Below are 15,499 nucleotides of genomic sequence, written 5' to 3'. Positions count from 1 at the left end.
TTCTTCACCAGATTCTTTTGTTTGCATGTTATATCCCATCCCCTACCTTTCATCTGTTTGTGTCTTTATATTGTAAGCCTTTGTGGGCAGGGAGTGTGTCTTTTCTGTGTTTGAACATTGCTCAGAGTGATGGGGCCCAACTGGAGCCTTTACATGCTACCAAAATAATAACACATATAGAGATATGATTATTATTAATCATTAATAGCAACATGTCATCAAAGAAAAATATCACAGCCCAAGATTTCTGACCGTTACCTTTGTCAGAGGCACTTTTGTCAAAGCATCAAAAGGTTTTTATATAGATAGATACACACACACACCAATATTGTATAGATCTCTGTTGAATCTGGTTGTGCATTTTTCTTTGTTTCTCACGCACATATATCTTCCTGGGTACAATCCTGCATTTACTCACTTAAAATGGCACATATTTGCAAAATCAGAGGGTTAGAAGGTACTGCAAGGGTCATCTAGCATAACCCCCTGCCAAAATGCAGGATTTGTTGTGTCTAAATGTTGCATGCTGTTAGTATAATCTTTGTGCTGGCTTACTTTATGGCTATTGATGTTGTTCTGTCCTTAGACACAGAGTACTTTGGAGGCAGGCTGAATGTTCTCATACGTTCTGCACAAACCCACTTCCTGTAAAATTCAGACTTTTTTATTTAGCAAAAGGTATTTCCTGGTCAGTGGCAGCAGCTCATCCCACTCCATTTATTTAGAAAGAAATCTGAAACACTGAGTAGTTCATTTTCATTTACACAACAGTTTCATCGAGAATTAATACGAAGCTACTGTCGAAAAGAGGAAACCAGAAGACTTCAGACATTTTTGAGTAATACCACCAGCTGGGAGGACTGTGCAGAAGTTGCAAATATCTGCTTAATCTGAAGAAATATCACAGATTTGATCTCCAAGCTCAGCTGACACCGAAAAGGTTGTATGCCTGGGGGGCTGGGGTGGGCAAGGGGAGGTATTTTAAACTACCTACAAAGCATAACAAATGAAAATGTGTCTGAGTTAGCAGGAGGAAATGCAGGGAACAAGCCGGTTTCTCTCTGTTTGGTATTTGGGTGCCTAAAGCTTGTCTGAGATGGGAGAATGTGGGGGGCAGGAGTGAGGGGAACAAAGTTCTGACAGAGAAGGCTTGAAATGCACAGATGATGTAATTTGTTGTTCCCAACTGCTGCAACAATCCTAAGGCACCGGTGTCATTTTGGGCAGCCTGGAGGCTACTTTACCCTGTGAGAGAGTCCAGCCCTCCCCCGCTCCTGCCTTTGTCCCAAGTTAGAGGAGGCATAAAGGTGTTGTAAAGCCACCTTCCTCCCTACTCAGTCGCTGTGCTGAGCTCAGCTGGGTGCAGAGATGCCCAGTGCCCTCAAAGCTTCTCTGCAGGTGTTCAGCACCTCATAGGATTAAACCTGGTATGTATCTGGAATACGTTGTGGGGGTTGGTTTAACCTACTGTATATCGAATCATTGCGACTGGTGATGAATGTACAATGGAAAAGTGAGATTTTCAATGATTCCACCAAGTCCTGGGTAGAACATGATTTTCTCACTTCATTCAGTACCAGCTAGAGCCTACATTTTTGTCTGCTCACATTTTTACAAGGAATATTTAAAGCATTTTAAGCACTTTCGTTAATTTCAGTGGAACTTAGGCACCAAAGCTGCTTAGGTGCTTTTGAAAATTCCACTAGGTGGCTATCTGTACTGTTAGGCAGCAAAATACCTTTAAAAAGCTGGATTTAATGTCTGCTGTTTTAATTTTGCATCGTTCTAGTTTCTTAATCAAAACATTGTGTGGTATCAAGTATGGAAATGTAAGAATACTATATCAACCCTGTTATCTTTATCATCCAAACCTGTAATCTCATAAAAAAAGATACCAAGTTACTTTAAGAGGATCTATTTTCCATAAATGCATGTCAGTTGGTCTTAATTATATTACTCTCTTTTAATTTTTTATTAATCAAGTACCATATCAGCCACTTTATGCCTTCTCCTGGGATCAACATCAGACTGACAGGTGCATAACTATTTGGGTCATCCCTTTTACCCTTTTTAATACTGATACAACATTAGTTTCTTCCAGTCTTCTGGAAATTCCCAATGTTCTAACACTTACTGGAAATCAATTAGCTCCTCTGCCAGCTCTTTTAAAACTTGCAGATGCAAGTTATCAAGATCTGCTGATTTAAAAATGTTTGACTTTAGTAGCTGTTGTTTAACAGCCTCCTGAGATACTATGGAATGGAAAGAGTCTTATCAAATGATATGAGTACATCATCTATTTTTTTCCTCAGTGCCAGAACAGAAATATTGTTGAAAACTCCTGCCCTTTCAGCACCATTATTGATAATTCTACCATTCACATCTAGTAATGACTAATACCATTGTTAGCATTCTTTTTCCCCAATATAATTTATAATTTCCTTGTTATTGACTAACTCTGTTGGCCACAATTTTTTCCTTGTGTCCCTTGGCTTCCCTTATCAATTTTCTACCACTCCTAGGCCTGGTCTACACTAGGACTTTAATTCGAATTTATCAGCATTAATTCGAACTAACCGCTCAACCGTCCACACCAGGAGGCCATTTAATTCGAACTAGAGGGCTCTTTAGTTCGAATTTGGTACTCCACCCCGGCAGGTGGAGTAACGCTAAATTCGCACTTGCTAGCTCGAATTAGGCTTGGTGTGGATGCTAATCGAACTTAGCAGCTCCGGGAGCTATCCCACAGTGCACCACTCTGTTGACGCTCTGGACAGCAGTCCGAGCTTGGATTCTCTGGCCAGCCACACAGGAAATGACCCGCGAAAATTTGAATTCATTTTCCTGTCTGGGCGGTTTGAATCTGATGTTCTGGTTGCACATCGGGGCGAGCTCCGCAGCACCAGCAACGATGCAGAGCTCTCCAGCAGAGGAGTCTGGGCAATCCCAGAATAGAAAGAGGTCCCCAGCATGGAGTGACCGGGAAGTCCAGGATCTGATCGCTGTGTGGGGCGAGGAGTCTGTGCTCTCGGAGCTGCGCTCCAACAAGCAGAACGCGAAGACCTTCGAGAAGGTCTCTAAAGCCATGAAAGACAAAGGATACAGCCGGGATGCGATGCAGTGCCGCGTGAAAGTGAAGGACCTAAGACAAGGGTATCAAAAAGTCAGAGCGGCAAACGGACGCTCCGGAGCCCAGCCCCAGACATGCCGCTTCTACGAGGCACTGCATGCCATTCTAGGTGGGTCTGCCACCAGTGCCCCACCAGTGACGGTGGACTCCGAGGACGGAATAGTGTACCGGGACAGTTCCTCCTCCCTGTTCGCCGATGGGGAAGATGAGGAAGGGTCTTTGGAGGACGGCGCAGGCGACATCGAACCCACTCCCGCTTTCCCTGACAGCCAGGATCTCTTCATCACCCTCACAGAGATCCCCTACCAACCGTCCCCGCCCGTTAACCCGGACTCGGAATCAGGGGAAGGATCAGGCGGTAAGTGCTACAAACAGGGAAACATTTATTTTTTTAAGAAACAGGGATATATATAAAAAATAGAAATACTATATAAAAATTTTTAAATATGAAACTATACAAACAGCAGGTCTACACATACAGCAATGGAGCAATAGTCCTCTGGGGACAGTTCAAAAAAGGTCTCAGAGAGCAGCTGGAAAAGCCTCAGCAGGAGGTTCCGTGGTAGAGGTGCCTTGTTGGGTGCTCCGTTGAAGCACACTCTTCCGCACCAGGCAATCCTCAGGTAAAGGGGGACCATCGCCTCGACGAGCATGGCAGCGTATGATCCTGGTCTGTGCAGGGCTTCTGTGAGCATCCGCTCTCTCTGAGTCCTCCTGACACGCCTCAGGGTGATGTCGTTGTGGAAGTGCTGCATCTAATTAGTGGAATTAGTGTACTGTTACTATTGTGCATGGTAGACTTTTACTTTGCATAAGAATGACCCTCGCTTAACAGAGTTTTACTTTGCATAAGAATGACCCTCGCTTAACAGAGTTTTACTTTGCATAAGAATGACCCTCGCTTAACAGCCACGTGTTGCAGGCCACAGAGGAAAAGCATACAGGGATCTTTCCCGTTCACTGGCGGGAGGTGCCGCAAAACGGTCATCTTTTCTGCTTTGCACATTGCCTCCAGCAGGAGAGCACAGCTAAGCACTAACTGATAAGCACTCTGTACTGTAAGGCTTACCAGGACTTTGTGCAAGAGGGATGCAGCTGTCTCTCCTCGCTTGTGCGCTCTCCAGTGCAATCGCGCCGCCAATGAGAGCGTATTCCGAAATCTCGGACTAGTTCCGAGATCTCCTGAGACTTGGTTCCCTGTTTGGTCTTCTTAGCTGAAACTGACTAGACTGTGTTTACTGTTGGCAAACATGTATTTGTTCAAGGAAATCACCTACTTTTTCGCATCACACAGCTTGGCTCCTTCCCGGACTGCCCGGCATCCCCTCGCAGAGGCTGGCTCAGATTAGACGCCGAAAGAAAAAGACTAGGGACGACATGTTCCAGGAACTGATGGCCAGCTCCAGAGCGGAGGCGGCAGAGCAGAGACAGTCGAGGGAGAGCCTGTGTCAGCAGCATCGCACACACCTGGAACGGGAGGATAGGTGGCGGCAGAAAGACCAGCAGGCGACTCAAACGCTGCTTGGTCTAATGAGGGAGCAAACGGACACGCTCCGGCGCCTTGTAGATGTTCTGCAAGACCGCAGTCAGGAGGAGAGAGCCCCCCTGCAGTGCATCTGCAACCGCCCTCCAACGCCAAGAAGTCCTGTCCCCCCCTCACCCAAAGTGACAAGACGGAGGGGCGGTAGGGGCCGTGAGAACTGTCCCTGCACCGCAGCACACTGATAATGTTCGAGACAACTCTCGCGCTGTAAATTTGTACAAGCTCTTTCCTTACAGCATCAACCAGTCCCAACTCCAAGTTCAAACCCCCCACTGTGTACTACATTATTAAAAGCGGTTTGGTGTTACTGACTGTTTCCGTCACGTTTCTGGTGTCAGAAGACTTTCTGTTCTTCTGCGTGGGGGGGGGGATTTGTAATTTCACTGCATAGCCCACAGTGCCATGGTACAGACTTGGCTGCAGGGTCAACTGCAGGGCACACACAGACTGCAGTCACTAGGCACCAGGGACAGTCTGTGTGGTGTATGCTGCCCCGGGTCTTTCCTTGATGTGTATGCTTGCTCAGGGTCCTGGTGCCTGACATCCCCGAATGTAAAGGCAGGCTTCCCTTCACATGCACTTGGACCGTAGTCACGATCCTCCCCGGTGCCCTGAGCCCCAAAAAGAGCCCTCATCCAGGGGCAGATACTCACCCTTCCCCCACACCCCTCACCCCTTCCAACGCCCAAACCCACAGCCGTCATGTTAACCCCGATCCAAAGACGGCACCCCTCGCCCCTTCCTGCAAACCCACCCATCAGTGCACACCTTAACCAGCACAGAATGCTTCCATGTTTCAACGAAGAAAGAGAAATGCAAAGTCAACGAAAGATTTATTATTAATTACTAAAACATGTCCTTAGTTTTAAAACGTCCTTCGGAAGTGGGGGAAACTTGGTTTATGATCAAGCTCTCTTAAAATCAAGTGGACAGTCACAGGTTACCCTGCTCTGCGAGGAAACTCGCTTTCAAAGCCTCCCTGATGCATATCGCTTCCAGCTGGGATATTCTCTCCGCACGGGTGTCTGGCTGATCGTAAACAGCAGCCAGGCGATTTGCCTCAACCTCCCAAGCGGCCAAAAAGGTCTCGCCCTTGCTCTCACAGAGATTGTGGAGCACACAGCAAGCAGCAATAACTACGGGGATATTCTTTTCGCTGATGTCCGAGCGAGTCAGTAAGGTCCGCCATCTCCTTGAGACGTCCAAAGCACACTCCACCACCATTCTGCACTTGCTCAGCCGGTAGTTGAAGAGTTCCTTTTCACTGTCCAAGGCGCCTGTATAGGGCTTCATGAGCCAGGGCATTAGCGGGTAGGCCGGGTCCCCGAGGATCACTGTAGGCATCTGCACATCCCCAACCGTTATTTTGTGGTCCGGGAAGAAAGTGCCTGCCTGGAGGCGTCTAAACAGACCAGAGTTCCTGAACACGCGCGTCATGAACCTTGCCCGCCCACCCGACGTTGATGTTGGTAAAACGTCCCTATGGTCCACCACAGCTTGCAGCACCATTGAAAAGTAGCCCTTTCGGTTAATGTACTCACTGGCCTGGTGGGCTGGTGCCAGGATAGGGATGTGAGTCCCATCTATAGCCCCACCGCAGTTTGGGAATCCCATCGCGGCGAAGCCATCTATGATGACCTGGACATTTCCGAGAGTCACTACCTTTGAGAGCAGTTGCTCAACGATTGCGTGGGCTACTTCAATGACAGCAATCCCCACGGTAGATTTGCCCACGCCAAAGTGGTTCGCTACTGACCGGTAGCTGTCTGGCGTGGCAAGTTTCCAGAGGGCTATGGCCACTCGCTTCTGCACACTCAGGGCTGCTCGCATCCTTGTGTCCTGGCGCTTCAGGGCAGGGGACAGCAAGTCACACAGTTCAAGGAAAGTGCCCTTACGCATCCTGAAGTTTCGCAGCCACTCTGTGTCATCCCAGACCTGCAGCACTATGCGGTCCCACCAGTCTGTGCTTGTTTCCCGGGCCCAGAATCGCCGTTCCACACCATGAACTTGACCCATTGCCACCATGATCTCCACTGCCCGGCGTACCCTGCTTTCTGAGAGGTCTGCGCCACTCTCCTCACCGTGCTGCCGGAGCCTCCTCGCCCGGTTTCTCAGCATCTGACTGTGGAAGAGGTGGACGATAACGTGCGAGGAGTTGACAACGGCCATAAGTGCAGCGATGATCGCAGCGGGCTCCATGCTCGCAGTGCTGTGGCATCCGCGCTGTAACCGACCAGACAAGGGCGCGAACAGATTTCCCGCCGGCGCTTTCAAGGAAGACAGGGAGGGCGTGATTGACGGTTCAATGACGACACATTTTTCCCCCCAGCATGCATTGGGGGGAAATCCCACAATTCCAATGGGCAGCGGGGAGTGCGGGAACTGTGGGATAGCTTCCCACAGTGCACCGCTTCCAAAGTCGAAGCTGGCCCTGTGAATGTGGACTCAGAAGTTCGAATTTGTGCATTTAGTATGGATACACAAATTCGACTTATTAAGGTCGAATCCACAAATTCGACTTAAGTAGATTCGAAATAGTCCTGTAGTGTAGACAAGCCCCTAGTTTCTGATTTAGGCCTTGTCTACACTACAAAGATAAGTCAACTTATGATGGGTTGACTTATAGCCACAGCATTAATTACTGCAGGGGCTGATGTCCACAATACCCTCCGTGGGTCAGTGGTGCATGTCCTCACCAGGAGCATTTCCACCAACCTAACAGGGATGGTGAGGGGTGCTGAGAACTGTTAACTCAGAGCATTACATTTAAGCAAAATAGCCATATTACTTTTATAGCGCTTTTTATTATTTTCTATTTGAAACACTTGCAGAAAATATATGAGAAACTGAAACCAAATCCCTACATTTTTTTCTCAGTTTCTATATGAATTATTTCAAAAGTGCCTAAAGCTAAGATTCTTCAAACTGACTAGAGAGTTAGACTCATAGTCGGTCAGAAGGGACCATCATGATCATGTAGTCTGACCTCCTGCACATTGCAGGCCACAGAATCTCCCCGACCCACTCCTGTAATAGACACCTAACCCCAGGCTGAGTTACAGAAGTCCTCAAATCATGGTTTAAAGACTACAAGTTACAGAGAATCCACCATTTACACCAGTTTAAACCTGCAAGTGACCCATGCTTCATGCTGCAGAGGAAAGTGTAAACCTCCCAGGGTCTGCCAGTCTGACCCTGGGAAAATTCCTTACCGACCTCAAATACAGAAATTGGTTAGACCTTGAGCATGTGGGCAAGACTTGCCAGGCAGACACCTGGGAAACAATTCTCTGTAGTAACTCAGAGCTGTCCCCATCTACTGTCCCATCTCCGGCTGCTGGGGATTTTTGCTCTGGCAGTCATTGTTGGGCCACATGCATTGTAGGCAGTCCCATCATAAATGTATCAAGCTTAGTCTTGAAGCCAGATATGTCTTTTGGCCCCACTACTCCCCTTGGAAGGCTGTTCCAGAACTTCACACCTCTGATGGTCAGAAACCTTCATCTAATTTCGAGTCTAAACTTGTGAGTGGCCAGTTTGTTCTTGTGTCCACATTGGCACTTAACCTAAATAATTCCTCTCCCTCCCTGGTATTTATCCCTCTGATATATTTATAAAGAGCCATCATATCCCCCCTCAGCCTTCTTTTGATTAGGCTAAACAAGCCAAGCTCTTTCAGTCTCCTTTCATAAAACAGGTTTTCCATTCCTCAGGTCATCCTAGTAGCCCTTCTCCGCACCTGTTCCAGTTTGAATTTTGGTGCCTCAATTTTGAGGGCCCTCCTTGTGACCCCTAAAAGGGGCGTGTCTTAAGTTGTGCACCCAAAAATGTAAGCACCTCAATTGACTAGTCACTTTTGAAAATCCTGGCATGTGACTTAGGAGCACAAGTCCCATTGATTCTTAAGCCAGCTAGATTAGTTTGAAATGCCCCTCCCCCCACCCTTTTCCATGTGTTTTTTGTCGTACAGTAGCTCTGAACTAGAGGTCACCAATCACTGTCACAGTGTGAAGGGCTCCGCTTGCAATTCCTCATCTCCTTGTGTTCAGACTCTATGCAGAAAGGACAATTGATTTCATGGGTCTCCGGTGGTCTGGAAGAACCAAAACAAGCTGAGTCAGGGCTTTGATTAACCTCCATGGTCTCCATGCAGAATTTTCACACAGTATTTAAATAGCTCCATGAAGGTGGGATCCCTGAGCCTCCCAACATTGTAAAAATAACTAAATAAAAAAAAAGGAGAAAGAGAAAAAAATACTCTTCAGACAACCTTTGATTCTCCCACCAAATCCCTCTCAATTTCTGGTGATCTGTACTGCACAAATGTGTGTAAGGAGATGCTGTGTGTTTTAGCTCTCTATTTGTATTTGCTACACTTCTAGGTGATTATAAATTTCTAAATGGCACTGTTTTTCCATTAATATTTCAGAAAAATATGAGGAGACAACAGCAGGCAGCAGATGAAGAAGCTCCCCCTGGTAAGAAAACAATATATCGTATTTTGCTCTCCTTGTGCCATAAGGTTCATTTCAGATTTTCCTGTGTTCTAGATAAAAGAACATACACACATGTGCTTATAATTATACCAATAATGGCTCTGGCGGGGATTAGTCCTTCAAACCCCACACAGGGATTTTCCTGTGGTTACAAATTCATAACCCCTTTCCCTCAGAACAAGCACACTCGTGAAATGTTTAGTCCCTCCCTTATACATCCTTGGACTTTAATCTGGGAATGGGTAAATCATAGACAATGGTTCTCTCCTTAGGGAGTAGCTTCAAAAGGTTGGGTCTTTGCATAAACAGGGAAGGTATTTGCATTCACCTCCCCCTAGATACTTCCCAGGAATTCCACTTCACATAGATTGTCCCCAAGACCATTCTTGTCTGGCACATCGTTTGAAGGAGTCCTCTGAAGCTCAGGACACTCCCTGCTTGAGAAGTTTCAGACAATCTCACAATAATAGATCATCTTTGCATTTTTAAAGCAATGGACTCCAAAGCTACTTAAACTTAATTCAGTGAGGTTTGTGCAGGGTAGTGCAGCAAATTCCCATATCTGTCACAACAGGAAACAAAGGGGTGGAGAAAGGACACGGTTCAGGCTATGTCTAGTCATCTCATTTGCAGAGGAGAGCAGGAGCCCTTCACACGCCCACTAAGATGCTGCTCCTTTAGCTCTGACTCAGCTACTGTTAATTTGCCAGATTCGAGTTTCCAGCTCCTTGCCCAGCACCCACCTTTCCTTCCCCTACTGCAGGGCTAGTCCAGGAGCACATGAAGCAGGGTCTGTGTGCTCTTAGCTCCACCCTACTCTCCTCTACATCCTCACTCCAACAACAAACACATAGGACACAGGGAGAACCGAAACTGGAAACATGTATTATGGGCTGAGCAAGACTTTTCCTTCAATTCTTCAATCCGCGGGAGACCAGGGCTCTCATTTCAATGGGAGTTAGGTGACCTGTGGAGACCTTGGCCTTAAAATTGTGTCATTCTCTGATACTCCAGTGATGGGGCTTCATGAGAACCTAAAGTAGACAGTGGCATTATGTAGGGAATAGCAGGAGATGTGGAAGAATTTGCACTGACAAAGTGAATGCAGCAGACCTTGGAGTAAGTCCAACATCTGTCACATACCCTCTGTAGCAATGACAATCCATGTCCTCCTCTAAGTTGTCCTGGGACTTCTATTTTACCTCTGAATTTGGCACTGGCATGGCCACTGCTAGAATGCTGTGTCCAGTTCCGGTGTCTGCAACTCAAAAAGGATGTTGGTAAATTGGAGAAGGTTCAGAGAAGAGCCAGGAGAATGATTAAAGGATTAGAAAACCTGCCTTATAGTGATAAATGCAAGGAACGTTTTTCTAAAAGATCTGGCCTAGGAAATGTTTTGCAGATGCTCTAGGGCCTGTGTTATTCAGAGGTCAGACTAAATAATTACAATGGTCCCTTCTGGCCTTAGAATCTATAACCCAGTGATTAGGGCACTTTCCTGAAAGGTGGGAGACCCTTTTCAAATAATTTCTATCCATCAAGCACAGGGGAGAATTGAACCTGGGTCTCCCAGATGAATGCCCCAATAACTCTTAAAATTATATGGTGGGCACAGTTTTGTATGGAGCAAGGCAGGAGCCTAGTTCATTCTCATAAGAAATGACTTAGATGCTTAAGCTTCCTGACCCCAGGAGAGGGGTTTCTGGCTGTGGATCGCAAGCAGGGACAGGCCCCTCCCTGCAGCCCAGACTTAGGTGCCAAACTCTGAGAGAGGCAGGCCTTAGCAGACACCACTCTTGTAAGCATCTCCCATGGCTAGCTTGGGCAGCTTCTCACCTACCATGCTGGCTTTCGTGGATCCCATTCTAAGGTGCTTGTCTCTTCCCATGGATTGTATTGGTAGCCTGGATGCCTAGCCCAGGGTTTCTGGATCTCACTGTTGTTCCAGAAATTTTCCAAGCACCTAAAGTTAGGTGTTACAACACTCAGTGATGCAACACCCAGTGACACAATGGCTGAGTCCCTTTGTGGACCCACCTGCTTCATCCACAGAGTGTGAGGTACTTTGCCCTCAGCATACTCCACAGTCTGCACTCTGTTAGGTCTTTCTACCAGAAGTTGGGGGGAGATGCACCACACACATGCTCCTTGTCTCTAATGTCTCAGCTAGACATGGACTGGAGCAACTTAGCTCAGCCTAGGAGTGTGAGTGGATACAGCATCTCACTCCAACTTCCTATTAAATTCCGTGTCCCTAGGAGATTCAGGCATCCACATGGAGCATAAGAGGGCTTCTGAAATTGGGAAGCTCATGAGAAAAATGGGAGATGTAATAGGTGGACTCAATACCCATCCAGAGTAGGGCTACTAGGATGATCAGAGGAATGGAAGGCCTATCTTATGCGACGAGACTCAAGGAACTTGGCCTGTTTAGTATAACTAAAAGAAGGCTGAGGGTAGAGGGGATTGCTCTCTGTAAATACATCAGAGAGATAGAAACACCAGGGAGGGAGAGACGTTATTTAAGTGTCAGTTGACCCAATAATAAAGGGATATAAACTGACCATCAACTAGTTTAGGCTTGAAATTAGGTGAAGGTTTCTGACCAACAGAGTGAAGTTCTGGAAAGCTCTCCAAGGGGAGCAGTTTGTGGGGTGGGGGAAACCTAGCTGGCTTCGAGACTGATCTTGGTAAGTTTATGGAGGGGATGGTCTGATGAGATTATCTACAATGGCCTGTGGCCCATCTGTGGCTGATAGTAGCAAATATCCCCAATGGCCGGAGATAGGGCAGTAGATGGGGAAAGCTCTGAGTTACTACAGTGAATTCTTTCCCAGGTGTCTGGCCAGTGGGTATTTCTGACATGTTCAGGGGCCAACTGATCGCCATATTTGGGGTCAGAAAGGAGCTTTCCCCCAGGTCAGATTGGCAGAGACCCTGGTGGGTTTTTATCCTTCCTCTGCAGCATGGGGCCTGGGTCACTTGCAGGTTTAAACTGGAGAGTGGATGATGAGGTCTGTTGCCTGCAATGTGCAGGAAGTCAGACTAAATGATCATGATGGTCCCTTCTGGCCCTAAAGCCTATGAGTCTAATACATGAATATCATCCTCAGAGAGATTCCCCTCCTTTTCTTGTTCCTTCTGCTCTTGTGCTGGCCAGACAAGACCTGGTTGGAATGTTTCAAAAATTAAAACTTAAAAAACAAACTGAATTTTCTCCCCTTTCTTTCCACCCAACTAGTTCAGACCCATCCTTACCCTGAGGTTGCTACCCAGCATTTCCAGCACCTGGTGCAGCAAGCTGTATCTTTGTGTATGTATGTGTGTGTTGTAGGACACTGAACACATCCCTGTAAACAACCCTCTTTGGGTTCTAAGCACTTCCCTGAGCATGAAGACATCATTAGCATATGACTAGTTCCTTATGCTAATGAAATGCTAATGGGTGGCTGTGCATAGTTGTGGGCCTGGCCATTTGTATATCCTCTTTTGAAAATTGTCCCTCTCCTTCATTGTTCTGGCCTGCTTTCCAGAGTCTTTTATCTTCCCTATAGTCAGTCAATGCTGGTTTCCTTTACAATACTTCCAAAGTAAGCCCTGGTCTACATTACAGAGTAAGGTTGATGCAAGGCATCTTATGTCGACTAATTCTGTAAGTGTCTACACTAACATTTCACTCTCACTGACAAAACTTCCACTACACCGAATTAATAACTCCACCTCCGTGAGCGGCGTAGAGTCAACATCGATGTAGTTAAGTTGATGCAGTGTCAGTGTAGACACAGCATTGCTTACATTGAGTGTTGGTGGCTTTCAGAAGCCATCCCACAATGCCCCACATTGACAGTTCAGTTGGTGCAAGCACTCTTGGTAAGGACGTGCATCACCAACAAAAGTTGCTAAGTATAGACACACACCAGAGATCTAATTACTGTAGCCGCTTATGCCGACATAAGTTAGGTTGACTTCATTTTGTAGTGTAGACATGCCCTAAAATCAGAGTCTGCATCTGGCACACTTTAAAATATGTTCTTAAACCAGAAGTGTTCAGATTCAAGGACCACAGCACGTCACCTTGAGCCATCAGGCTACAGTGACTACAGACTCCCTGCAAACTTCTGACTTGCAACAGAGCCCCATTGCTGCTGCACATGAACATTGCACTCTCTCTAGAGCATCAGTTTGAGTCAACTCATATTGGAGGTCTAAACTTTAGCCGCACTAACTGTTTCCGTATTCCTTCCCCAAAGGAGACCTGGGTGGGTGCACTCGCTGAGATCAATCCTGAATGGGTTATAGCCGTTTAGGGAGGATCAGTGTCACAGTCGGAGCCCCAGCTGCAGGCAAAACAAATCTTAGAAGAATCAAAAAGTGTTGATGTCACATGATATTTTTAGGGGGGCCTTTCTCTCAGGAACCCCTGGCTCAAATTACCCCAAGTGTAGATCACTGATCCTGCCCTAGATCCCCAGTTAGGCACAACAAATGTTGAGACAATCCAAGTGGGTTTTAGAGGATTTAGAAAAGTCATCCTTTAAACAATAAGTGATTCTCAGCCTTAACTATAGGAGTACTGCCACTCCATTACCGGGGTGATGGTACTGAGACACGGGGAGGGGAGGTGGTTTTACCCAGGCCACACAGCAAAGCAGCATTAGGCAAGATTGCACCCAAGAAATCCCTGTCTTTGTTATAATGTCAAAACATCAATCTCTCTCCCCCTGCACTGAACTTTATCACCTCTGAAGTGACGTTACCATTTTTGTTCTGAACAGATTCGTATTACCACAGCCAATATGGGGAATCAGAACTGAGACTCGTCCTTGTAGGTAAAACAGGAGCTGGGAAAAGTGCAACAGGAAACACCATCCTTGGTGAGGGAGTGTTTGCATCCATACTGGGAGCACAGACAGTAACTAAGATTTGTAAAGTTGGCAGTAGGATCTGGAATGGGAAGACGATTCGAGTGGTTGATACTTCTGCAATTTTTAGTCCAAAGATCTGCAGTACAGACACTTACCAAGAGATTGGTCGCTGTATCGCACTCTCTGTCCCAGGCCCCCACGTTCTGGTGCTGGTGACCCAGCTGGGCCGTTACACTGAGGAAGACAAGGAAGCAGTGAGGACAGTACAGGAGATTTTTGGAATTGAGGCCATGAGGTACATGATCGTCTTGTTCACCCGAAAAGAAGATTTAGGGGGTGGTTCACTGAGTGACTATGTGAAATACTCAGATAACAGAGATCTCCAGACGCTGATTCAAAAGTGTGGCAACCGATACTGTGCTTTCAATAACAAAGCAACTGGAGCAGAACAGGAAGAGCAGGTTAATAAGCTGATAGAAATAGCTGAGAGAATGGGGTGGGAGAACGGAAACTCATATTATACCAATGAATTATATTTCATGGCAAAGGTGATGCTCACTGATGGAAACTTTGAAGAAAAATGCAGAAACTTTGGAGAAAAAGTGAAACAGCACATAACAAACCAAAGAGACATAGCAGAAGCTGAGCAGCGTTGGGGATTAAACAGAATTAGGAAAGCATGTTGTTCTATAATTACAGTTTATCTATGGAGACCTGTGATATTTGTGATATATGCTATATGTAGGATAGGATGTGCCATATGTAGGATAGGATGTGCTATATGCAGGAGAGGATGGAGGTGCATTCTTTCATTGTATAATTACTGGTTTGGTTAATGACAGTAACTCAATTTCCTATTTGTTTTCCTCTTGGAGTTGAATTGTAGTTTATTAATAATCATGGACAGAATTTCTCTTCATTCTAATCCTACAGCTGCTTATGTTCTATAGCTCAGCTTCTTACCACTAGTACAGCAAAAGACAAACATGCAAATTATGATTAGATGAAGTCATTTAGATTTGTTTTACATTAACTTCACACAAGAGAGTCCAATAAGGATTTATATGGATGTGTCAAATCTGTACTTTTTTTTTATGGAAAACCAAACGGTGGCAATATAATAAACATGGCAGCATTTCCATTAAAATCGCATTTTATTAAATTTTGATCATTTCAAACAACACCTAATTTATAGCGATGAAGAGTCAGCAGGCCCAGTGTCGATTTAAACTCTCCCCTCACACCAGACTCTCTTCCCAAACAGAGCCACCCCCTACCACTGCTTCTGTCTTTTAGAATATGAACGTTGCAGGGTGTGCAGAAGGTCAGCAGCGTCAGGCTATTTTGAACCTGTGTGTGGAAGGCAACATTCCAAAGCTAAGAGCCCCTCGCAGAGAATGCTCTGCTGTCATGGGGGTGGGAGTATTTCTTCACTGACACCAGGAATCAAACCCTTCGAATTTGT

At 46.2% G+C, this 15,499-nt stretch overlaps 1 protein-coding gene across 2 annotated transcripts; it reads left to right on the top strand.

Annotated features, from left to right (window-relative positions):
* Positions 1 to 684: 684 nt before the first annotated feature.
* On the top strand, positions 685 to 15,154 carry LOC120392706 (GTPase IMAP family member 3-like). Of its 2 annotated transcripts, XM_039517467.1 has the most exons (4): positions 685 to 940; positions 1,984 to 2,035; positions 9,103 to 9,151; positions 13,945 to 15,154. In XM_039517467.1, the coding sequence occupies exons 3-4, from the start codon at positions 9,109 to 9,111 to the stop codon at positions 14,868 to 14,870; spliced, it is 969 nt and encodes a 322-aa protein (XP_039373401.1). In that variant the 5' UTR covers positions 685 to 940; positions 1,984 to 2,035; positions 9,103 to 9,108; the 3' UTR covers positions 14,871 to 15,154. The 2 variants fall into 2 exon arrangements, with proteins under 2 accessions (XP_039373401.1, XP_039373400.1); XM_039517466.1 differs by lacking the exon at positions 1,984 to 2,035.
* The last annotated feature ends 345 nt before the right edge of the window (positions 15,155 to 15,499 follow it).

Source organism: Mauremys reevesii, unplaced genomic scaffold (genome assembly GCF_016161935.1).
Source record: "Mauremys reevesii isolate NIE-2019 unplaced genomic scaffold, ASM1616193v1 Contig11, whole genome shotgun sequence".
Lineage (NCBI taxonomy): Eukaryota > Metazoa > Chordata > Testudines > Geoemydidae > Mauremys > Mauremys reevesii.
This window is presented reverse-complemented; position numbering and strand designations above follow the sequence as displayed.